Source organism: Cyclopterus lumpus, chromosome 1, assembly GCF_009769545.1.
Source record: "Cyclopterus lumpus isolate fCycLum1 chromosome 1, fCycLum1.pri, whole genome shotgun sequence".
NCBI lineage: Eukaryota > Metazoa > Chordata > Actinopteri > Perciformes > Cyclopteridae > Cyclopterus > Cyclopterus lumpus.
The window spans coordinates 11,021,019-11,046,121 of record NC_046966.1 but is presented as its reverse complement, the minus strand read 5'-3'; the positions used below and the strand labels follow the sequence as shown (position 1 = coordinate 11,046,121).

The 25,103-nt window shown below is 40.4% G+C and overlaps 1 protein-coding gene across 4 annotated transcripts; it reads left to right on the top strand.

Moving 5' to 3' along the window:
• Window positions 1–1,843: 1,843 nt before the first annotated feature.
• On the top strand, window positions 1,844–23,486 carry nt5c2b (5'-nucleotidase, cytosolic IIb). 4 transcript variants are annotated; one of them, XM_034531352.1, is made up of 18 exons: window positions 1,844–2,212; window positions 5,385–5,504; window positions 9,234–9,307; window positions 14,003–14,120; window positions 14,416–14,511; window positions 14,659–14,750; window positions 14,954–15,011; window positions 15,459–15,714; window positions 16,462–16,515; window positions 16,630–16,713; window positions 16,833–16,874; window positions 16,986–17,093; window positions 17,910–17,976; window positions 18,086–18,256; window positions 18,615–18,666; window positions 18,988–19,048; window positions 19,372–19,548; window positions 20,435–23,486. In XM_034531352.1, exons 8-18 carry the CDS (start codon window positions 15,568–15,570, stop codon window positions 20,678–20,680), a joined length of 1,209 nt encoding a protein of 402 aa, XP_034387243.1. In that variant the 5' UTR covers window positions 1,844–2,212; window positions 5,385–5,504; window positions 9,234–9,307; window positions 14,003–14,120; window positions 14,416–14,511; window positions 14,659–14,750; window positions 14,954–15,011; window positions 15,459–15,567; the 3' UTR covers window positions 20,681–23,486. The 4 variants fall into 4 exon arrangements, with proteins under 4 accessions (XP_034387243.1, XP_034387218.1, XP_034387227.1 ...); XM_034531327.1 differs by having other exon boundaries at window positions 1,996–2,212; window positions 15,621–15,714; XM_034531336.1 differs by having other exon boundaries at window positions 1,996–2,212; window positions 15,621–15,714; window positions 20,416–23,486.
• The last annotated feature ends 1,617 nt before the right edge of the window (window positions 23,487–25,103 follow it).

The following is a 25,103-nucleotide window of genomic DNA, read 5'->3' as shown; positions in this document are numbered from 1 at the left end:
GCTGATATCATTGTTGCAAAGTCTGTGCAACAATAGAATGTCGCCCTTCAAGCCAAAGTAAATCAGCTTGTGACAGGGAGGCACGTAGTTATTATGACAATGTCAATGAAAATAATTGATTTCCCAAATTATCTGTAGAAATGCCCGTTTGACCTCTGGAATTGTGGAAGCCATATTAAATACTGTCGCCACTGTGCTCTATCAGAATGAATCTGAAAGTAGCCAAAGTAAATCAGCTTGTGACAGGGAGGCACGTAGTTATTATGACAATGTCAATGGAAAATAATTGATTTCCCAAATTATAGAAATGCCCTTTTGACCTCTGGAATTGTGGAAGCCATATTAAAATGTCGCCTCTGTGCTATACCAGAATTAATCTGAAAGTAAACGACTGAGGTTACGATTCTGACTTTCAGCTTTAACTGTGTTTGAGGTTGTTCAAGTCCAAAGGGTAAATATACTCACAGCTATTTTTATAGTTTATGTTTTCTGAATATCTGAAAATTCTTGAATGAAACCTGAATGTAACCACTTTAACCTCAAAGCCATTGTTTAATTTCAGACCCACACCCAAGGAATGTGCTATTGTCCAAATACTCGTAAACATGCTTACTGTCATTGTTTAATATCCAGCAGTGGAAAGTAACAAAGTAAATCTTCTCAATTTCTATATGTAATTAAAATGTCCATGTTATGTTGCTTTATTCTTCTGCACTCCAATACATTTCAGTTGCTGTACTTTTTACCCCACTGTCTGACAGCTACTGCATAGTTAGTATAGTTAATGGGTTTTTTTAGGACTGTTTTACTGTTTATTATTTTATTATTATTTTGTACTATGTCTTTTGTGTGCACTTTACCCCTTTGCTGCTGTAATCATGTAAATGTCCAAACTGTGGGAATAATAAAGGATTATCTTATCGTGTCTTATTTGAGGTTAATAAATTACAAAAATAATGATAAACTCATAAAATAAAACTATATTTTATTGCGTTTGGCATATATTTCACAAAATGAAAGTAATAATAATAATACAATTAAACAATAACATATGTATCCCTGGTTTTCGTATTTCTCAAAGGAAAAGCAACATAACATTTTACACATTTTACATTTGAACGAACAACAAAACACTTAACATAAAGCCATTTCAAAACGCACCTTGACGTCAGAGAAACTCCAGCAATGGTTTCCAAACTTCCAATACAATTCAAGATGCCTTCTCCTTCACCCATACTAATACAATACATTGTTGACAATCTACAATATTTCACCAAATAAAAAGAGCAACGATTAGACAAATGACTACAAAACTGTGAGACAGAACTTTTTCTTCTTTCCCACCAAATTAATCATTATCCTCAGATTTATCTGGTGACCCTGGTCACCACAGGAATAAACAACTTAACTGTATCTAAAGTAGATAACACTCCACCTCGACCAGCTACAACCGTAAAATGCATTATTGCAACATTGTATTGTCACATAGAAACATATATCAGTCTAGGGTGCATTTTTCCTGTAGAAGGAGCATTTATACTCGTGGCGTTTTACTTAAGTGGGGATAATGAATGCAGGCCTTTTACAGTATGTTGTATTTATACAGTAAAGGATCTGAGTATTTCTCCCACCGCTGATCATCATACGTATCTGCACCTGAGCAGTTGTGAAAGCATGTCAGCAAACAATGGACAACTTATCTTGACATCGCTTGTGCCTTCTTGTGTTGTTATCGTTGAGTTGGACAAATACATGTGAGTAGTTTGTAACAGGGTTGTAACTCGAGCAAAGCGCCGACGTGGCCTCCTCTCTGCAATGCTGCAGGCCCACTGTAAGCAAATGAGCGCGTGCATCAAGATGAAGAGGTGGCGACCCGTCTCGGTGTCTCTACCTTGTTGCAGTCAACCGATAACGGACGCGAGACCGCGGTGTCACGTTCCTGTGCCACGACTACACGGAGTCCCGCCTCCTCTTGATAGTCCGATAAACGCCGCCCCCTGAACGTCTCATAACAACAGCTGTTAGCTCAGAGAGGCAGAGAGACAGCAAAGAGCACAGGCACAGCAGGAATACCCGTCTGCTGCCTGGCTTTACAGTGAAGACAGAAAGAAGAAACCGCTCATCAACCATTTATCTCCGACTTCGGCTCCGCTCCTCACGGCGCATGCTCAGACTAACTGACGGTGCAGTTGTTTTATTCAGGAACTCAGAGGTGAGTACAGTAGCGCCAGTCGCGGCGAAATCTTCCCCGACACTTTGTTGCTTTTGCTCTTGAATCAAAGGCTAACGCGTTAGCTTTGTCCCGGTCCACCGCCGCTCGTCCTGCTCGGTAACCGTCAGGCTGGACGAGCGGGACCGGGGCTGTGCGAGCGGACTGCTAGCTAGCGGCTACGGGTCCCCCGGCGCCGAGCGGGACGCGGTGCGGCTGTAACCTTTCTTCGCTGTTAGCTTGTGATGACACTTTCACCGCAGCAAGCAAGTTAGCGGAAGCTAATCTCTCAGCCGTCACCGCTGGGTTTCCGCAGAGCAGCCCGACGCGGTGATGCTCGGACACGCATCGCATCTCAAAGAGTGTCCGTTGACGGGGGACGTTAGGTAGCATTGTTGGAGGTGGACGTCGACTCCAGTCTCTCAGCGCCGACTTTGAGGAAACAAAGACTGTCACAACTTGTGTTGTGGCCCCCTTTTTCTTTTCACTGTTGTTTTGCAGTCCTGTTTTAGTTGTGAAACCTTCGCTCCTCCCGAGCCCAGTGGACCCAGTTCATACTGTCATAAAGACATTAGCTAAAACATAATAAACATACATTAAAAACATCTTCCCCCCCCACCAAACAATATTTCGTTAACTCTCCTCCCAAAGATGTGAAGTCAACATTGATGACTGTTTTGATGCTCTCGTGCACTGTTTGTGGACCATTCACCTCAGCCTCAACATGCCTCTCATTTGCATTGGTGCTGGCCCCGAGAAGGAGAAGGCTGACCTCCTCTGCCTCACCTTGCTGCGACCCGGCCTCTCCAGTGACAGCAGAGAGATAAAGTGTTGGCACAGGAGAAAACAAACCCTACAAGGCTTTCCACTAAGGCAGGAATTCACAAGGCTTTCCAGGGATTGTGGTGTGTCCTCTTTGGTCTCAGGCTGTCTGGTTGATATCTGGTGCCTTAACTTCGTCACGTTATAAATATTGCCCTTGTTTAACTCTGCCTTGTGAGTGAGACGAGATGTCTTCGTGCCAGGCTGCACTGCCACTGGTCTGACCTCTTGTAGACAGCATGTTCCCTCCTGACCCATCCTAACACACCACAGGAAAATTCCAGATTTAAGGATGATGATTAAACTGTTGGGATCTTTTGGGGTAATAATAATAAATAATAATAAACGGTTAATAGCTGCTTACTTTCAATGATGAGCATAATGCACACGCACATACACACACATATATATATATATATATATATATATATATATATATATATATATATATATAATGGATACAAGCGGCCGAAATGAGCTTCCTCCGTAGGGTGGCCGGGCTCAGCCTTAGAGATAGGGTAAGGAGCTCGGACATCAGGGGGGAGCTTGGAGTCGAGTCGCTGCTCCTTCGTGTCGAAAGGAGTCAGCTGAGATGGTTCGGGCATCTAGTTAGGATGCCTCCTGGACGCCTCCCATTAGAGGTTTTCCGGGCACGTCCAACTGGTAGGAGGCCCCGGGGAAGACCGAGGACACGCTGGAGGGATTATATCTCCCGGCTGGCCTTGGAACGCCTCGGGATCCCCCAGAATGAGCTGGAAAGTGTTGCGGGTGAGAGGGAAGCCTGGGTCGGCCTGCTGAACCTGCTGCCACCGCAACCCGACCCCGGATAAGCGGGTGATAATGGATGGATGGATGGATGGATGGATATATATATATATATATATATATATATATATATATATATATATATATATATATATAAATAAATGGGTATAACATCTTTTTGTGGTGTAACAGCTAATTATATTGTTACAGGAAAATCTTTCACAAGTGGAAAGAAGTACCAAAATTGGCACAAATACTCCCTTTGAGGTTGTTCTTTTGATCGAATACATTGGCCCCGCAAAAAACAAATGGCTGTCTTATGAAATGGCCGAAATCTGAATGATTTAAAAAAAACGTTAGGCAAAACTGGGTGGCGGCGATGCTGTTGCACAAGAGTACCATGTACATGTTTGACGGACCTGAATAACGAGCCACCTGAGAACCATCGAGCGACATCAGCAGAATGTGCAAAGTACCAATCAAGATAAAGGCAAGAAAAACTGCTCGGCAAACCTGGGATGTATGTGACAAGGCTTCCGATGTTTTCAGCCAACTCGGCCACTAACTACCAACAACAGATGATGCCGACATGAACAATTTGGACAACTTGTGGTCATGATGTGTCACAGGTCCAGTGCAGCTGGTGGTGCAAGTCATCCCTCCTCCTAAAGCTGCTTCATTCCAGCAAGTGCAGCTTGCTGCCTACCAGGCGAGATGCATATGGGTTCAATCAGTACTTGATCCAGAAACACAAACTCCTGCCGACTGGGGATGGATCAAGAAAGGTGATCTATGACAGATCTCATGGACGAATTCCCCCCTAAAAAGAGTTGCCAACAACTGGTTGCAAATTTGAAGGCCTTTGAAGGTGCAATTGCGACCACTTCGGTCTTACTTGCACAGCACCGTGTGTCTGCAGATGTGAAGATGAGGCTCCATTTCAACCCATAGAGCATTAGTTGATTATACATTTATTCACACTGTTCATCCTATTCAGGTTACATATTTCTTAAATGTCAAAAATGTTCAGGTTCCATATGACAACACTTTTTACATTACATTGTATATGTTTTTTCTAACATCGTACATGATTTATAATCGTAACCAAAGGATCATATTTAGATTATCATGTGCAAATAAAATTACAATATTTTTAAACATAATTTCTAATAAACGTAATGCTGATATAATGTTGTGTTTGTGTATTTACATTTTAAAGTATTTTGAGTAAATGGCAGATAGAGATATAAAAAGATATTTAAAAAATGTGACAACCAATTTATCAAAATCAGCCCGCAAAATTAAATTATATTGTAAAATAAAAATCTGTAAAATTGTAGCCATTTCTAAAAATCTATATTTTGAAATGGTTGTGGCTAATGACCAGTCACTCCAAAAAAAATGTTGGTGCTTCTTTTCAGATTCAAAAGATTTATTTAGCTTATCTGTTCTACTATTTGTGTAGCAAAGAACACTAAAGTTCAGTCACTTGTATGAGTAAACATCTTACGTGATAGTACTTGGTTGTGTGTGTGTTTGACCTTACACTTTTGAACTGAGCCCCTCCATATGTGTTGCTTCTCCCCAGACACTGAACGGTTTTAAAGATGACCACTTCATGGAGTGACAGACTGCAGAACTACGCAGACTTACCCGCCAACATGGACGGCGTGTCAATGAAAAAATACAGAAGAGAGCCATACCATAGGTAAGAAACGCATGTGGAGGTACAAAGTGCATTTCTGAATATCTGAAACAACATCTAGATGAGATACCTGAGGGTAGCAGCCAGACTAAATAATTGACCCTGTTGTTGTGCTATGAATATAAATAGCCCAAAGACTTTTACATTGAAGAAATGTATAATTACAAAGTCAGTTGTCAACTGGTCACAACCGGAACATGTATTTTCCAACAATATACGAATCGATTCAACAAATGCAAAATGTGAACAATGTGCACCAGCATCAGGAACTTGGATGTTTATTCAGAATCGGAACAAAATAGCTGCTGAACATCAAACTCCGGCTTTTAAGACCGACATACGAGTCATTTCCATGTAATGTCACTGAGACAGAACGAATCATCACAGACATTTAGAAACGTATTGCTTAGTGTTAAAACTGCCATTAAGACCAGAATATGTACAGCTGAACTCGCATTACTCTCCTCGTCATGTCCACATTACTTGTCCTTGAGTAGAGCAGAATCCTTACTAGGTTTGTGAGCTTAAGTCTTTAAGCAGGTTTGGCTGGTTCTTATACTGTAGAAGCAGTGGATTGTGTTTTGGGTGTGTTTTTCATACTCTCGTGCAAAATTCCTCTCGGCCTCATGGCAACATGTCACCAGACTGCTGAGGTCACGGATGTGAGCGCATGAATACGAAGCTTGTAGTTGACTTGATGGCAAAATGATACCCTCCACATTTATTGTATATCAAACTGAATTGTTTTGTCAACTCACACAACAGCAGAGTCTTTCCATAGATGGACTTCCTTGTTCCTGTAGCTGTTGGCTGAAAACGCCCTGTACACAGCCCCGACTGAAAGGCTCATGTAAGGAGGCATTTAGTAATAAAACGTGTGTGCGGTTCAATGTTTAACTCGGCTTCAAACATGCATGTCCACCGGGTACTGCTGTTCTTACACGCCATTATATAACAAGCAACGCTCACAGGGATTACACAACTGTCACTCATCTGTGAGCTGTGTGTGTGCTGACACAAGAACCCCAGTCTTTGATGTCCCCCCCCCCCCCCAGGCTCTCCAGCTACTCCCATGCAAAGATAACAAAGGTACAAAGGTGGTGTTGAGCTCACTCAGACAATATGCTTGTAACCAAAGTTATGTCTCGTTAAAGTAAGCGAGGCTGCTTGATCTACTCAGCCATTCTTGTAAGATGTAAGAGGCCAATGAAGGGGACATTGTGTTTATCTCACAGACAGACGGAGGCCATTACTTCAAAGTGGGAGCTCAGCTAAAACAATGTACCCTGACAGCGAGCTGCGTATCACATAGCAGAGGGCTGACGACTCTCTGCCCAGCACAGATAAACGTTCTATCTCAGGGACTCAAATCACTGTCTGTGAGATTAGGGAGCAGCGGAAAAAATCTGTTTGTTGTCGCACAGCTGCACTCAGATGGAATATAAGTTGTTGAGGGATTGTGGTGTGGGTGTGGTGTGGCCCATGTGAGATATTTGAGGCAATGGTGTCGTCAGCAGGGTCAAAGTCGAGGAGGTCGACTCTGGAAATCAAGTCACCCCACCCATTGTCAATATGGGCGAGGTGATGAAAGGCATTATGATTAATGAATGCCCTTTACTCACTCTCCACATGCATTGAGCCAGAGGTCATTTGTTTTCTGTATTCTGTCTATTCTAGGAAGCAGCATAAGGCCGTAATGATTATCTTATAACTGAATACCGTGATAAATAATCCATGTTGAATATGGACTGTTGAAATTTAAATACCACTGATAAACTGTACATATGTCAATATTCAAGTTTTACTATTTCAAACAAATGGATACAAAAAAATGTGTGTTTCATCTGAACTTAATTTTTTGGGGATCATGTAACTGAATTGCTGTCTGAATTTGATCAGTTTGAGTAACTTAAGTTTTAGACTTAACTTGAAGCAAGATTTCATATTTATTAGTTTGAGCAACTGGAAAAAACCTTTTTGAAAATCTAATATATGAATAACGTTAAAAGTTTGGTTTAAAATGAATGCCATTAAAACGTTTTGCCAATGATAACATTTCCAATCAGGTATTTATTTCTGTTATCATTTCCATAAAAAACATGCATTATAATAAAGGGTGCTCCTGTTTACCTGGAGGCATATCTCCGTATGGGGAGCAGCTGTGGCTGTGGGGCGGGGCTTGCTTGATTCTACCTGATTTGTGATTGTTCTGGATGTCTTTGAGGGCCCACAAACATCATGCTGCACAACAACCCTGAACAACCCTAACCCCAACACACAACAACAGAGAATGACGCGGAATGGCCACAATCATTTTTGCAACAAGTCAGAAAATGTCTGAATGGCAAGAAAGCAGAGAGAGAGAGAGAGAGAAGAGGGGGGGCATTGTTTGTGGCTGCCCTGTGTAGCAGGAGCCGGTCAGACCAACGGAGAGTCAAACTGAAGTTTCATTTCGCCCAGAATGCATCGCCAGTCGTCTGCTGGACTAACATCTAAATGGGAACTTGTTCACTATGGATCTGCTGCCAGGTATTTCACACCTGATTTTGAGATTGGTGAAGATGTCACAAATAAGTTGATAAGATAAGTCGCCTTGCAGAGTCAGTCAGTTTCGTTTCACAGGAATGTGCTTGACGAGAGGGATGTAACCTAGTTTTTATTTCATTGTGATGTATTGGATTTCCCTTTAGCCAATTGACATCTTATTTCTAGCATTTATCAATATTGACTCGCGTGTATCTCGGAACATTTACAGATGAAGATAAGATGCGTAGGTCTGTGCCAACAGCCCGAGTAGCAGCTTGTGTCCTTTGTGGACGTCCTGTCAACCAGGCTCTGTAAACATCGTCTATCACTGTGATGTGTCCCGATTGACTTATGAGTCAGCACAGTCCAGATGCATGTTTCCTGCAAGATTGACACGCTTTGAGCTGAATCTGTCATGTTTCACAACCCCCTGGTTTAGTTTTGTAAACTTCCTGTGGTTTTAGCAGCCACTGGACTTGAGACATGTGGTTTTAGATTACTCAACAGTTTCAGTTTTTTGTTACCCATTTTATTGCTGCGCAATTGTGTAATTATATGCTGCAACTTGAATCAGACTTTGTAGTTTCTGACACGTGATTCATTTAAACATTTTATTTGGAATTGTTATGTTGATGTAAGATGCAAATATATAATGCAATATTAAGGACATAAGACTTGTGATATGTAGTATTTATTTAGTAGGACTAAAGTTAAATGGGATATCTTTTTTTAAAAGCTGCTGTTAATGTGCTTAAGCAGCAACAACATGTTACCATTATGTCATGTTACCATTATTTAATTAAAACATATCCGTTCTAAGAATTTGATATAATAAATTGTAGATAATGAAATAACGCTCAACATGGCGCCTTGTTGGGATTAGATGTGCTCAACTTGTGACACTGTGACATTGAATTCTACAGTTTTGTCACAAGCGGAAAAGTGACTATATTTTAGTACATTTTCACAATACTATTTTTTGAATGAAATGAATTATTAATGCAAATTTGCAAGTGTGTGTGTGTGTGTGGCAATATTTTAGTACATTTTCACAATACTATTTTTTGAATGAACCTATTATTTTAGCCCACAATCTGGGTTACAGTAGGTCCTTTCAGATCTTTTGAGTCTGCCAGAATAAATGATAATCTTGTTGTTGAATTTTGCATTGCAACTAAAACATTTACCTCAACTTGTTTCCTCCAGAGTGTTTGTGAACAGAAGCTTGGCAATGGAGAAGATTAAATGCTTTGGCTTTGACATGGATTACACTTTAGCAGGTGAGTTGAATACACATGGACCTAACTAATCATTCCTGGTGCAGAAACTAAATAGCTGCTTTATTTAAAAAACTATTTGTATACAAAATAGGATGGGGGGGAAAAATGCTAATAATATGTTGGTTGTTTACAGTCTGTTAAATGTGAGGATTTAGATGATTATATCAGTTTCTTGTTAATTGAATGTCTGGATTGGATTTTCTGACTTTCACGATGTGATACTTTGGTAGGCTAAATGATTTAAACCGAAAAGACAAATTATACATCCATCCATCCATCCATCCATCCATTTTCAATACCGCTTATCCTCATTAGGGTCGCGGGGGCGCTGGAGCCTATCCCAGCTGACACAATAATTCAAATAATCAAAAGTTTCAGCCATATACTATACTTTTAAATGTTCGGTACGTAGCTCAAGTTGCCCAGAGGGTTGCAAAGCAGATCCTCAGTTTACATGGATTGTCATATTAATAATGTAGACGAGTCCAAAGTGTCACTTGATAGCCCAGATTGAAAGAAAAGGTTTAGGTACGCAGTAAATGCATCCAAAGTCAATCCAAAAAATATACATTGTTAAATAAGAGAATAAAAAAGCATTTTGTTGATGTCAGTCTACATTTTGAGGATTAAGGGATTTTCTGGAATCTTTGGAATCCGTGAAAAACTAATTTCCAGGGACTGAGTCTCCTTTCACCTTGTTACCTTGTGTGTTTTGCGTGGATGATAAAGTCTACAGTATCCTCTCTTTCAACATTATATCTGGCTACCCTACCATACCCTCGCTGAACTGCAGGTTGTTGACCCCACATTATATTATTTAGGTCAATGCCGGTGACACAGAGCACACTAAAACATAACAAATATTAAGCCACAAAGTCGATTGTATTGAGATGGTGTTTTTCCTACTGACCTAAAAATATCCAGATTTTTCATGCCACTTTGCTCTGTGACTCAGCTCCAGTTTTTGGTCTCACCGTCTATAAATAAATCCTCCCTGACTTTGAAAAGCAGGTCACGTTTGTTTGTTGAGTTCACCAGCGATGTCTCCCGAGAGAACGGGGATCACTCGTAGTCCCACTCTGGCTCTGTACCCCTATTCCTGTTCAGAGGGATGGATATTTTACACACGCTCAGCTGTTGACATGACTCTTTATGGGTGCTCATAACTAAGTGTTAATGTTTACTGGAAGCTTGGCTATCAAGTATCTTTTGGAGGGTGTTCAGGTTTTGATCCCAGAGGTACTCCATCAACTCCAGGGAGCTGGTCGTCTCCCAGCATGGCTGCTGCCTAACCACAGCACCCTGGCTGACGACACTGTTTGCTTTTAGAGGGTGTCAAAGGCAGTTCAAGTAGGTGCTTTAAGCAAAGGACTTACTTTCTGGATGAAACTGCCATTTTTAAATGTTGACAGAGCTTCCACAAAGAATGGAAATATGCGGAAAAAACAAATCTGAGGATTTTGTGTGAGGTATGAGAAAAATATGCCATGATTTCTGAAACATTGATATTGATATTACATATTATGGGATAAGAGGAATTTATCTATTTAGATTGCCCACTTCTATTGCTCTGTCATGTTACACAGTTTTAGTAGTTTTACACCTTTTTTCATTTTGTGACAGTGTTAAGTATTAATCTTATTAAGCATTAACATTTTGAGCAATATGTTTGTTTCCGACCTTATCAAGTGCAATAGGTGACGCTTGATATCTTTTCCAAAGACGCTGTTAGTTGCTCCTGTTGTTTCATCATGCTGTGATGCACTTTTACTAACATTATTATATAATTAATATACATCTAAATTTAACATGCAAATATATAAAGATCAAAGGTTGCAACCTATTGCAGTGCATACATACACGTTGCACATTTAGTAATGTTTTACAAGCCTGTGAATTTACTCAGTTATTCGTTGTGCCCCTAAAGGGATCACGTAGTATTCTGCAGAACATGTTGCTCAAGCAGACCACTAAGCACACATTGCACTGAGCGCTGAACATAGTTTTGTCCTAGATTTCCAACAGACGTTTGGCTGGAATGTAGGTCCCCGAGGCGGTGCTCAGGTTTTCTCCTTTTTCCACAATTTGTTTGATGGTGGCACGAATCTGTGACAAAGGCCGACATTCACATATTGGTGTCCACAAATACATTAAGACAGGGAAGGAGTTGGTTTCTAATATAGATTGATGTGTGACATGATTCAGATACATTTCCTGTGTAGGACACATTATAGGATTTGGATTTAGTGGTTTATTAGTAGAAGGGTGCAGGTTGTTTATCTTCTGAGTGGGTGTACATTACATTTAGGCCTAAGGCGACCGACCTGGCCTATAAACTTTGGAGAGACACCACACACACATTCAGCAAATGGAGCAGCGAGGGTATAATTAACTGGCAACAATCTCATCAGAGACTCAAGGTAACAGATCCCTGAAGCTAAGGCCGCTTCTCACCCCAATTTTAAGTAGTTCTTTTTTGTATTTTAGCTCCCTTAAATATGAACATATTATGTAATATAGAAATACTTGAGGTTTGACACCAAGTTTTGTGGTGCTTTTCATGTCATGTTAATAAGATTACATTGTTATTCCTAACGGCATTTTAACCGTTTAACGTTTAGTAATATTTCATTTTTATAAAGAAAAAGTTTTCAGGGCACTTAATGGTCCAATATTCTCATCTAATTGTTATGTAACAAAACAACTTCCTGATCTTTAATGACAAGTCTTACTCGCTTTTACATGACCTAGATTGAGATGTGATTTTATTGTGTGTTGTGGGAGTGGGAGTACCGTGCCAGTGTCCCATGGTCAACATGTGAAAAGAGAGAGTGATGAGAGCAACGGTTAAGGATTGGGAAACCGCTCTTAAAATAGCTTCCTTTGTAGAGCCTCAGAGCTCCGAGTAGGGATGGAATGGCACAGGGTTAGGGGTTAATCATAATCCTGCATATTGTCACATGACTGATTTTAAAAAGCTGTCTAGCTCACTATCAAAGTAGAGAAGTGAAAAATAGTAATAATAATCATTTATTTATGTATTAAGGAAAATATGACTATCTTATTTTAGATTGTTGGACCTTTTCACTTTAATATGTGTCCTATTTATGATGCAATACCAATATTAGTTTCTTAACCAAATGTGTGGTAAAGTTCCACTATGTTTTAGTGAGTTTTAAGCATTTTTTTTAATGATTATCGGGATAACATTGTGATTTGGTCCAAGATAATCGTGAAATCAAATGTTTCTTTCGCCCCATGCCATACAAGTGAGGGACGACAAGGAAGAAAGGCAATTAAGTTGCTGTAAGTTACTGCTCCTGGCACAGGGCCCAAACCTTCAGTTTGCTGGGAGACCACAGCGGGGGAGGATGGGGGGGGCTTGAACTGTGAGAGACTACGTGACTATAATGCAGAAACAGGCTCCGGCTTACAGAGTAGGGGTGTCAACTAAAGAACAAAGCTTTACTGATCTCAAGATGTTTCTGTAACTCTGTGCATACTTGTTATGTTTCTGTGTGCAACCCAGCATTGGAGACATGTTTGCGCTGCAGACCTGCGTCCTCTATCCCGGCATCATCAGCCAATATGTCTTCCGTCTGCAGGGCCCCTCCACCGCCTCACTGGGAGTGTAGAAAGCGGACAACAACATTCTTCTATCGTATTTATAACATCTGACATATTCTTTTCCCAGTGTCACTTAGCTTTTCAATCCTCTGCCAGTCTAAACTAAGCGCAGCATCACTCTGGGTTTTTATTTTCAGAGCCCTCCCCTGCCTTGGTTTTGGTAACTATCTGGCTCGGTTCTAGGGTGGGGTCTCAGAAGGATTCATTAGAGCTGCTGCTGAAGGTTGACTGACTTTTCATTTTCACGCCTGATCCTGTTTCTTTGTGGATTTGCGTGCAGAACATTGAGGTCCTTGTTGATAGCGAGGAGAGAGCAGGGTGACGTGTCTGTGTCTGAAGGGTGTTTCACTGGACAGTGAGAACATGTCAAACTACTGGAGCAACACCACAGACTCAAGTGGACGAGTCGCTTTAGAAAAGTCTCATGCGTGTTCGTGCAACACGAGTAGGCTCCACAGACTGTAGGCACCTCTAATGAAATGATGTTTGCTATGTACAGCATCAAAAACAGGTCATGTTCCTCAACTCTATACACAATACAGTAGTGTATGTACATTTAACTTGTACTGTATGCCACGTGCTCCACAAGCTCTCCTATACTCTCCATATTTCATATGTCAGCTAGATACCACTTCAATAGCTGCTGATAATTGTTGTTTTAAGCAGGTAGTTATCTTCATATATATATATATATATATATATATATATATATATATATATATATATATATATATATATATATACATTTTGATATATATGTCTTTTTGAAAAAACAAAATTTATATTTTGTTGGGTTGCATTTCATTGTGTTGGCCTTAACATGTCAGAATATTGTGATAATGCCCATCACATGGGCGAATGATAAAGACTTGAAACGGATGAAAGCAAAAAGAAACTCACCTTTTAATCAATGACCTAAGCCAGGACTTAAACAATTTGATAAACTTCTACAATAGTTTTTAAAAGCCATTTTACAGGAGATTACACACAAAAAACAAAAAACTGTCCTGTGATCTTCTATCGGGTAATTTTAGTCAAACTGCGGTTATGTTTGTGTTTAATTTCCAGTGTACAAGTCACCAGAGTACGAGTCACTCGGTTTTGAGCTGACAGTGGAGCGCCTGGTTTCCATCGGTTACCCCCAGGAGCTGCTCAGCTTCGTCTACGACCCATCGTTCCCCACCAGGTCAGACCAATCAACCCCCACCACACATACTTCATAATGATGCTGCTTTTATTGCCTCAGCTCTTATCATCTTCAACCCTTTAACGAGCTAACCTCAGTGGATGAAGGGAGGATATTAAGCAGCGCTTAGGGAGTTGTTGGGAGAAAAAGCTGTTCAAAGTTACAGGAGAATAACTGATAATAACTGTAATCACATCACACAAGATAGCAGTTAAAAGGCCATATGTTATGATCAAGAGATATGTTTTAATTCTCTATTTGTAGACTTATACAAGCTTATTCATCTGCCTTTCAGGGGCCTTGTGTTTGATACCATGTATGGAAACCTGTTGAAGGTTGACGCCTACGGTAATATCCTGGTCTGTGTCCATGGATTCAACTTCCTCCGAGGGTAAGCGCGTCCAACATTTCACCCCCATCCTCTAAAAAAGATTGTAAATCAGAATACTGTATGTCAATTGTGTATATTTGACATTGTCTACATTTGTGTGAGCACAAGAAAGATGACAGTGTAGTCTTGTCTTCTCTCTTTTCCCAGCCCTGAGATCCGTGAACGGTACCCAAACAAGTTCATCCAGAGAGATGACACAGAACGCTTTTATATCCTTAACACACTCTTCAACCTGCCAGGTAAGGCCTCTGAGCACCAAGGAGAATGCCATGGGACCGTTACATTAAACTATCAAGAAAGAGCTTGTTGAATAAAAGCTGAACATTTCCGTATGTTTTCCGGGAGGTCAGAGCAGAGAGCTTTCCCCCGAAGGTTAACAACAAGTTTGATGGAGCTGCATCGTTACTGACGACTTCCTCCTGCCTTTCTGTTTCCTTCACAGAGACCTACCTCTTTGCTTGCCTTGTGGATTTCTTCTCCAACTGTGACAGATACACAAGGTAAGGAACCGTTGGTAACACTATCCGTCATGCAACACGTTTCTGGGCACCGCATGGTGACACAAAGACAGTTGCAAGCCAAACTGGGTCCAGAGCAAGCCCTTCAGCATGGGAGGGTCCAGGTGTCTCAACTGCTAATCTAAGCTGATTGTTTTAAAATGGAAATCAAATGGGAGTTCAGTCAACGAGACTATATATGTTTTGATAACAATGATTTATTAATCTCTTCTACTAATTGTAGAAAAAGCATGAATTCTTATCAAAATGAGATATGGATGACAAATGTTCTCATTAACTATTTCAAGACAATTACATTTTGATGTAGCTCTACAGTAATCTTTTAAATGTTACTGAAAGGAGAGATATTGGCCTGTAAATTGGTAGAGAATGTAATCTGGAATGGCTGCATGTCCTTTGTCCTCTGAAACCTGGTTGTTGGTCTTTTAGGGGGAGAATGCTTTCCTGTTTGGCTGGCGACCCCTCCAACAAGGGAAGGCTATCCCATTTAAAAGCAAACAAAAAACAAATGTCATGTTTTTGAAAGCCTTCTGTAAAGATGTGGCCTGTCCGACGGCTGTGTACGTGTGTGTCTCTGCTCCTCTCCCACAGCTGTGAATCCGGCTTCAAAAATGGTGACCTCTTCATGTCCTATAAGAGCATGTTCCAGGACGTCCGCGACGCTGTCGACTGGGTCCACTTCAAGGTGAGACCATTTTTGATGGTTATGATTTCCATTCAGTATTTCAGTTATTAAACTGACATGAAGTGTGCTTAGTGCTCCACATTCATGCCTGGGTGCTTATTCTCCTGTCTGGGCATGAATATGCTCAGTGCTGATGGAAATCTGGCCTTTGGATACTGATACTTCTTGTAAAACCGCTAACATTTAACTCACTTTCACACCTTTCGTTTGGTTTATTTGGTCTGGGTCATGGAATAATCATGCAAGAGTTTTAGGTTTAAAGTAATATGGGTCAACAGGTAACTGGACCAGTAATTGGACAGTTTCAGCGCTACATGGAACTCAAACTCTGGTGATTGACAGCAGGTCATGCACCAGCTGCCTGACTGTTACCTCCAGTTTATTTATCTTCTCTAGTGTCACAAAGTGCTTATGAACAAATAACTGGTTATGAGCATTATTAGTCAAGAAGGCAACGGTTCTTATACAGGAATGGATTTAATTGTAGATTAACGTTTGTATTCTTCCTAAAACCACATGCAGTGTCTATGTCACAACATCATGTGTTACGTCTGCCTTGCTTTCACAAAACAAACTAAATGCCACAAGTCGTCACATGTTTTGTGTGGGTTGTCCCTCATGACTGTTACTGAATTAAATTAACTGGTATTGATGCTTCTAACTCAAGAGGCCAGAATGCTGCAGACTGTAATCTATTTCAATCTGGATTGTGAGTGTTTAGTCTGACTCCTGTTTCTCCCATTGCAGGGTACGCTGAAGGAGAAGACGGTTGAGAACTTGGAGAAATATGTAGTGAGAGATGTAAGTAGTTGGTAATAAAAGTGTGTAAAACTTGAGAGGTCAGTTGGTTCAGATGACGTAACCTTCAGTCCTTTCAGACCTTTCAGTCTTTCCTTCTTCTCTGCTCCCCACCAGGGGAAGCTGCCTCTTCTTCTCAGCAGAATGAATGAAGTAGCCAAGGTTTTCTTGGCTACTAACAGTGACTACAAATACACAAATGTGAGTATATGCATACAGGTGTGAGACAGATGATGATAATGTTGAAATCCATTTCCAGTTTATACTGGTCTGTTGGCAGCTGTATTGACTCTAAACACTGCTGCGTTGTTTTCTCACAGAAAATCATGACCTACCTGTTTGACTTCCCCCATGGCCCGAAGGTAAAGAATCGCTTCCCTCTGATTGCACTGTTTTCTATATGCAGGTGAAGGTGAACAACATATGTTGTGCTCATATGTGTATGTGTGACTTCATTGCTTGTTTGTACTCAGCCTGGTACTGCCCACCGGCCCTGGCAGTCCTACTTTGATCTGATCCTCGTGGACGCCAGGAAGCCGCTGTTCTTCGGCGAGGGTACGGTGCTCAGACAAGTCGACACGGTGAGCAGACGCAGCGCACACAGCTGAGACAGAGGAGGTGTTGTTAATTATGTATGCATGTGAACGCTGACGTATCCAGACTTGTTGCAGACCAGTTGCATGTTAGCTTTTTAAGCTAATGTGAAAAAGAAAAATTCTTTACCTCACAAATAATAATCTAAACTTTACATAATAATCTAAATTTGCAACTTGCGTTGGACCATTAATTTGTTGATTGTGAAAACAAGATGTTTTGGTCTTATCTTGGTAAGAGTGCTCTCAGCTACTCGTAAACATGTCTCTTACCTAAACGGAGGGCAAAGATAAGAAAACTTTGATGAATCCCAGAAATCAATGTTTGGGAACAAATTAAGAACAAAATGTAGTTAAGAACAAAAATAAGAGGACATTTCTTCTCATATGGCTTCCTCCATGAGGCCCATCGTTTCATGTTTTGTCGTCTTTGGTAATAAATTGTATTTATCTTGTCAAACACATCTGACACTACTTATTGAAAAGTCTGAATTAAAGACTTGATTTCACATTTGAACAAATGGTTTTAAATACACAATAACAACTGCACAGTCTGACAAAAGTAAACGACACATAGATTTGAAGAACCTCTGCTCTGATTCAGCTTCACTCAAGGGAGTGAAGCTGACAGTAGTATAACGAGAAAAGCAAACGTTGATATGCTGGATGCCGTTTTCGAGATTTACAGAAGCTAGGCTTACATATAAAAATGGGTTGTGGCTATTATGTCCAAGTTAGCGGTTTCCCTCTGGGATTGTGCCACGGTTCCTCTCACTAATCTGCTGAGTGGTTTCTTCATTTCAGATAACAGGGCGTTTAAAGATAGGAACCTACACAGGACCTCTGCAGCATGGTATAGTCTACTCTGGTGGTAAGACTCTCTTTTCCCTCAGTCATACATTCTTTGACCTAGTGTTGTGTGTAGCAGTTATAATGAATAAGAACATCCGGGTAATTAACGTCTCGTCATCTTCCTATAGGTTCCTCCGACATTGTGTGCGACCTGCTGGCGGCCAAAGGGAAGGACATAGTCTACATCGGGGACCACATCTTCGGAGACATCCTCAAGTCCAAGAAACGTCAAGGCTGGAGGACGTTCCTGGTTATACCCGAGTTGGCCCAGGAGTTGCACGTGTGGACCGACAAGAGCCGTAAGTTTGTACTCAAACACACAAACACGGGTAGTGTGTAGTGACATGTAGAATTACTAGTCTGGCTGTGTATGTACCTGCATGTTTTACCAAGTACCGCCGTCCTAGTGGCATTATAAAACCGTCTCAACGGGGACCCGACTTCGGAGAGCAGCTGCGATGTCCGAGGTCGGGCTTAAAGACACGAGTAGCAAATGATAAAAGTCAAATAATCAGTTGGTACGAAGTCAAAACACTGACTCTAGATAGTCACATTTTTCCTGCATGAAGAGCATTTATACACAAGCTAACCAATGGTAGAGCACCGGATATGCATCGTAAATCTACGTGAGATTCACCCCGTTCTCGTGTTTTTCAGCGTTATTTGAGGAACTGCAGGGTCTGGACATTTTCTTGGCAGAACTCTACAAGTAAGGACTCCAAACTTTCGCCTCCCCTCCCTTCACCATGTCCCACCTTCCTCCTCGTCACGTCTCTTACACAAGTTGTGCTGCTCTTTGCTCGCTGCTGTAAGAAGAGTGTGTTTGTAAAAGAACAACAGGGCCAAGAGGGTAAAGTCAAAAGGGTCTGCTCCCGCGGGCCTGCCTGATAACCGGGTTCACTGGAGTTATTTATAGCCTGGAACAACTCGCTTGTGCACCACCTCTTTGACACACTAACTTTCAGCAGACTTGATATCAATAGCATCCCCTCCTACTGTCCTCATCATCTTTCTCACCGTCCTTCCTCAGACATCTGGACAGCAGCAGTAATGAAAGGCCAGACATCAGCACTATTCAAAGAAGAGTCAAGGTACGGCCTTAATCACCTCTGTTTCTATGACAACAAGAGACCTATCCACATGGCTGCCTAGAGACGGCCTAGTTACCAATGCCCATATTTAAAGTATGTTTGATACCGCTTATGTGTCCACTGTAGTCTAATCATCAACAAATAACTCCCTCTCCCAGTGCCTGGTGATGTCAGTTCAGTCTCAATGAACAACCACATCAACGTCCCTGATTAAGATGCAATACTCTCTAGTATCCATTCAGGAGGAGGCATTTCTTCTTTTTTAAACATGATGATTTTGCAGGCTCCTCAGTGTCTTCTCTTCTCCTTTCTTGCCTTTTTAGAAAGTGACACACGACATGGACATGTGCTACGGCATGATGGGTAGCCTTTTCCGCAGTGGCTCCAGACAGACTTTGTTTGCCTCTCAAGTGATGCGTTACGCCGACCTGTACGCAGCCTCCTTCATCAACCTGCTGTACTACCCCTTCAGCTACCTCTTCAGAGCTGCACACGTACTGGTGAGTCACTGACTGTAAATGAAGGGAGCTGTATTAAACCACACACCTTCAAAGGTTAGGGCCAATACCACTTCTGTATCTGACTGATACTATTAGGATTATAAAACTAGATCTGCAGACAGTTCTCTCAGGCGCCAGGCCTTTAAAGGTTAACATAAGTCTCATTATTTCTTCTTTACTGTGTTAGCACTGTTGATATTGGTGAAATACCCCAATATCATACTTTTAGCTCAGGAACATTAAACTCAGATTCTTTAATGGTCGCCCCTTGCTCAAGGCCTTCCTCCTTCACTTATCTCGTCCACCTGTCCTTCCTTCTCAGATCACAGAGCATCAGACCTCTATTAAAGTGGAACTCCACCAATTTGACTCATCAATGTCGTAATATTGCTCTACATATGTGGGAGAAAAAAGTTGAATAAAGCAAATTCTGCTAAATTGCCTCAACGGTTGTCACTCCAGTCAGCCAGTTGGGACTGAAGAAAAATCTCTGTTCTACGTTATCCGCGACCAGAATCCGACCGAATACAACCAAATACATTGTGGGTATTTCTGTGCCAGGTTGTCAACTGTCAACATTGTAAGTCTGATTATGTTAAGAAAGTGCATCGCTAAATCAGTGGATAATATAAAACGCACAATACTCTTGTTTGAAGGCGGAAAAGTCTGTGGTGGATAGTTCTGTTATTGGTATTTATAAGGTCAACCTGGGACTGAGGGGGAGGGATATTATCTTCCTTTTGAAACCAAGAGAATCTTTTTAGATATATAATCTAAAGTTTTCATCCGAGGGAAATTAATAAAGATTTAAGCACGTACCCGTGCCTGCACTGTGCCCGCCTGACCCGCTGGTTAAATAAAGAGCAGACTGGCATCTTTTTCCCAGATGCCGCACGAGTCGACGGTGGAACACGCGCACATGGACATCGACACAGAGTCGCCGCTGGCCACACGCAACCGCACCCACTGCAGCGACTGCAAGGACCTGGATTGCAAACGCAACCAGCTGACCCGCTCCTTCAGCGAGATCAAACCTCCCAACCTGTTCCCCCAGACTCCCCAGGAAATTACTCACTGCCACGACGAAGACGATGATGAGGAGGAAGAAGAAGAAGAGGAGGAGGAGGAGTAATAAGCTGGACATGAGGAAGAAAGTTTATGCCTTCTCATGTTTCCCAGTAGAGTTGGATATTTATCTTTAAAAAAACATCTGTGTGTGTGTGTGTGTGTGTGTGTGTGTGTGCGTGTGTGTGTATCAATACTGTATGCACACAAACACACACACACCTAAATCCAGTAGATTTCTGAGGGAATAAAAAAAGGACCAGATCTCAAAAAGGACAGATCATATGATCTCAGAAGACTATATGCATGCTCGGTCCTCTCAAAGCCAACCAACCTATCCTAGCTTCATTATAAAAAAATTAAAAAAACTTTTCTTTAAAAAATAAAATCATTTAATTAGATTTCCTTTTTATTGTTACAGTCAGACAGACAGAACATTACATAACGTTTTCAAATCTGACTTTTAGGACCTGTTGGTGGATTAAATAGATACAGTCACATTTATGCTGAATGTCCATCAGACGTGGGTCAGTAAAGTGTAGTTTTAATTGTAACAAACTAACCTTGCTGACATAATATGCACATTATAATTAAACAAAAAGCACTGTTCAGCTACAGTCAAAAGAAATGTACATACTGTATGAAAACACTTTTTATGAAACATGGGAACAACTTTCAGTTTTTCATCTGTTTAATTTACTTTTGTCTGATTTACTAGTTCTTTGTCCTTGTATGTCGGGGTGTGTGTTTCTGTGTGTGTCTCACTCAGTGCAGCATTCTGAGAGACGCTAAGCATCCATTCTAACTGAAGCACAAGCTGGGGTCACACAAGCATGTTTGGTTTGAAGTTAACACGTTGTGGCACACAAGTGGCTCTTTAACTGATATTTTGTTACCAAGCAACAATGAGGTAACCGTATTATATGCCAATAGACTCCATGACAACCCTGAAGTACAGGAGGGTTTCTGGATTGGGTGCATGGTTTAATGCCATGAACAGCTAACATGCAGTGTTTTCTTTCTTTTAATCTGCTCCGTTATTCAGGAAGATGAAACTTGAGTATTTATGGGGAGAGCAACAGAGTGTGATATGTCGGTCAGGTGTGTAACAGGAGTATGAAAGTAGCCTCGGTATGCAAGGAAATAAGGTGTTTTTTTTTTACACTGTATGGTAAAAAGGCTGAGTTCATAGCTTCAGACTGATTAGCTTGCTTTGTTTATCTTTCTAGTTTTGGGGCTTTGTTTTTTTTAATTAAAAAAGAATATATATATATATTTTGTTTTTATTTGCTCACCCTGGGAAATGCATTGACATAGTACAGTATTCTTCTGTTGGGCCTCTTAACTCTGAAGTGACCATTTCATTATAGTGTTAAAAACAAATATACATTTAAATTTGTGACAGATAATGAAGACACCGTAAGCCTCCTCAAACATAAATGTTTTACATAGGTTTATTGTGAAGGGCGCTCTCATTGCATTGTCTGCAATGGCTTAGTGGTCCCTGCTGGAGAAGTAGAGCCACCAGCTGTTTGCCTCTAACTCCATATATTTGAAAAACAATTGTGAAGGGAGACATGCATTCATCTGCATTTTCTTTTCGCTAAATCTGGATGGAAACTTGGCTTGTGACCGCCCACCAACTTATCATCAGACTTTGATTTACGTCGCTAAATGCTGATTGGTAAACAAAAGTATTTGACTTCCTCTTTTCCAAATACAAACTAGTGCAAAACAGACGCTTAGATATCGCTCATGTGAAATAATTAGAATGTGTCGAGCCTTGTCAGAAAACAGTTTTCATGTCAGACCCCATCGGCCATAATGAGAAGCTGATGGAGCAGATATGTTTAACCCGGGTATCGCCGGCATGTCCATTTGTTCCAGTTTAATACGTTTCTCCAAATGCATTAGTGTAACTATGCAGAACACAGAGAGCTGTCTTTTCTATTTCCCCTTTTAACCGGCGTATCCTGTATGTTAACTTTCCTCATGTTTTTATACTTGGTCTTGACATGCTGCCTCAGTCCTGTAAGTGTTGGACCGGCCCGTTGATTTAGGCCACAAAAAGGGAAGAAACATGCCATTTACTTTTTGCATCATTTTTGTTGGGCTTGATGTGTGAAAAGTGAATATGTTTCACTCTGTGGTGATTCATTGGGTAAAAGATTGACACATTTCTGCTGTTTGTCCTCTTTGATCATTGTCATTACCTTTTCTACTTTTTTTAATGAAATATTATTGATTTTGTTTCTTGAACATGGATTAACTGGATATGCTCCATGAGGCAGCTGCTTTGCCGATAGGAAATAGCCGACTGTCTTTTCTTTGCATATTTTGCATATGCATGTGAAAATAGGCATATCTATTCTGCTAAGATTATGGTAGACTTGATTTTACATTTATGTGGACTGTATTATTTTAAAGAAATGCTTTTTTGACATTTTGTCATTATAGTTTACACAGGGACAAAACAAAATTGCACCTGTAAAAAAATGTTTCAAAAGAATTTACAAGAATTTAAATTTTACAAGTAATATAGTAAGTACAGATATGTTACCTATAATAAATACCCTGTGGTTCTTTTTATTTTTCTAAGCTAGCGTTTTTAATTGGTTTTGGTTTACAGAACTGTAAATAGACATTTCCATTTCCTTATAGTTTCTTTTCACACATTTTCTTTCACTCACACAGTTTTCATGGCCAAAAAAGTCATCTTTCATTTTACAAACTATTGTAATCCTTTGTTTTTATGCATATCAATTCATGTTCTCCCGAACAGTGTTTTGTTTGTTTGATTCCAGAAAATATCCTACACACTGTACATTAAGGTAAATTACATAAAAATGTAGAATAAAGATAGTTTTTCATAATTTTCTTGTTAATATTTTACTACTTTGTCGGGGGGATTACCATCCAGGAACAGTGTGCAATCACTAGTCTCCATGTTTGCAGAAATTTTATTAATTGCTTTGTAAATAATATATGCACCATTAAAACTGGTGAAATGTAACTAAATACATTTACTTTACTGAACTAACATAGGATTTTGAAGTACTTGCACTTCAGTATTTCCATCGTATCCTACATTGTACTATATAGGAAGCCAATATTGTATATTACATAGTTTCTAGTAACTTTGCAGATTGAAATTATTGATACAAAATATAAATCATTTAATAAATTGTTGTACTTTTATGAATGTAGCTATACCGAGTACATAAAGGAATTGGCGCCATCTTTACCAGCTGCAACATTATTGGTGCTTACTAATGCATTTCTAATTATAATCCAGTCATATATGATTCTGATGAGTAGTTTTGGTCCTTATTCTGATGCTAATCATTTTGTACTTTTACTTAAGTAGAATTTAGAATGCAGGACTTTTACTTGAGAGTATTTTTACATGCATGTATCGCTACTTTTACTGAAGTGAAATACGAGTACTTCCACCACTGACAAAAACACAATATTAACTGCATTATTAACATACATGGTGTGTTGTTAATCAAGTGACCACAAACTAATTGATTTGGAAATTGTGAGAAACAGGAGGTCAAGGCCGTAGTCGGGCTCCAACAAAAAGTTTCACTATGGTGAAAGATGTTGTCTAAACAAAGGCAAAGGGGGAGAGGCTGTGGATACTTCTAGTGCTTGTTTTCATTGTCCTCAGAGTTATGAAATGACTGATGCTAGACATGCATATACCACACAACCAAAGTTCAAGGACGGCATTGAAAAAAAGCACGACAACTCAATAAATTCATGCTGTGCAGCCAAACGCAGTTCAAACCTTAACCGTTGCTCTGGGTTACGACCCGGCTCAAAGGCTGCAACAGGTGGGAGACCAGGCGAGAAAAGTCATAAATAAACCACATTTATTCAAAGTATGACATTAACTAAACAAAACCACCATAGAGAGTCAGTAATGTCAGCCCCGGCTCAGCTGACGACCAACAACCTGGAGCCATCGAACAGGACACAGACAACAGGTGGAATCACACCCTCCACCGGGAATACCGACAGCTCTACCGTTCATTATTTTCCAACTACACGCAGATTTCGAATATACAGAATTCACACTATCCGGATGTCGTGCAACTCCAACATGTGGAGAAGCATTAAGAGTGAGAGCTGAGAAGGACGGAAAAGAGATTGAAGAAGTCATATGCCGAAAAAAAGATGCTTAGTATTTTAGGAAGTTTTGTGTGTGTTTGAATTGATTAGAAGTAGTTAGTAGACTGCTTAGAAGACATGACATTGTGAGCTTGATCCTTATGTGGTGCATTGAGTTTAAGGTCCATCAGCCAAAGTGAAGAAGTCAAATATTCTTCTGAACAGCACAGAAATGTGTCACATGATATTGCCCAGGGTGATACGACTGGTCTCAAGATCTGATGGGGTTTAGTTTTTTTTTATAGTAGAGTATGTCGATAAAACTCATTGTAAAAAATGCCGAAAAAGTAATTGTATAGTATATTTTATCGTAT

Coding starts and splice junctions, on each gene's coding strand:
- nt5c2b (XM_034531327.1), top strand. CDS start 5,404: ATGACCACTTCATGGAGTGACAGACTGCAGAACTACGCAGACTTACCC. Junction 16,516..16,629: donor AGAAATATGTAGTGAGAGAT/GTAAGTAGTTGG, acceptor GCTCCCCACCAG/GGGAAGCTGCCTCTTCTTCT. Junction 17,977..18,085: donor TGGTATAGTCTACTCTGGTG/GTAAGACTCTCT, acceptor ATCTTCCTATAG/GTTCCTCCGACATTGTGTGC.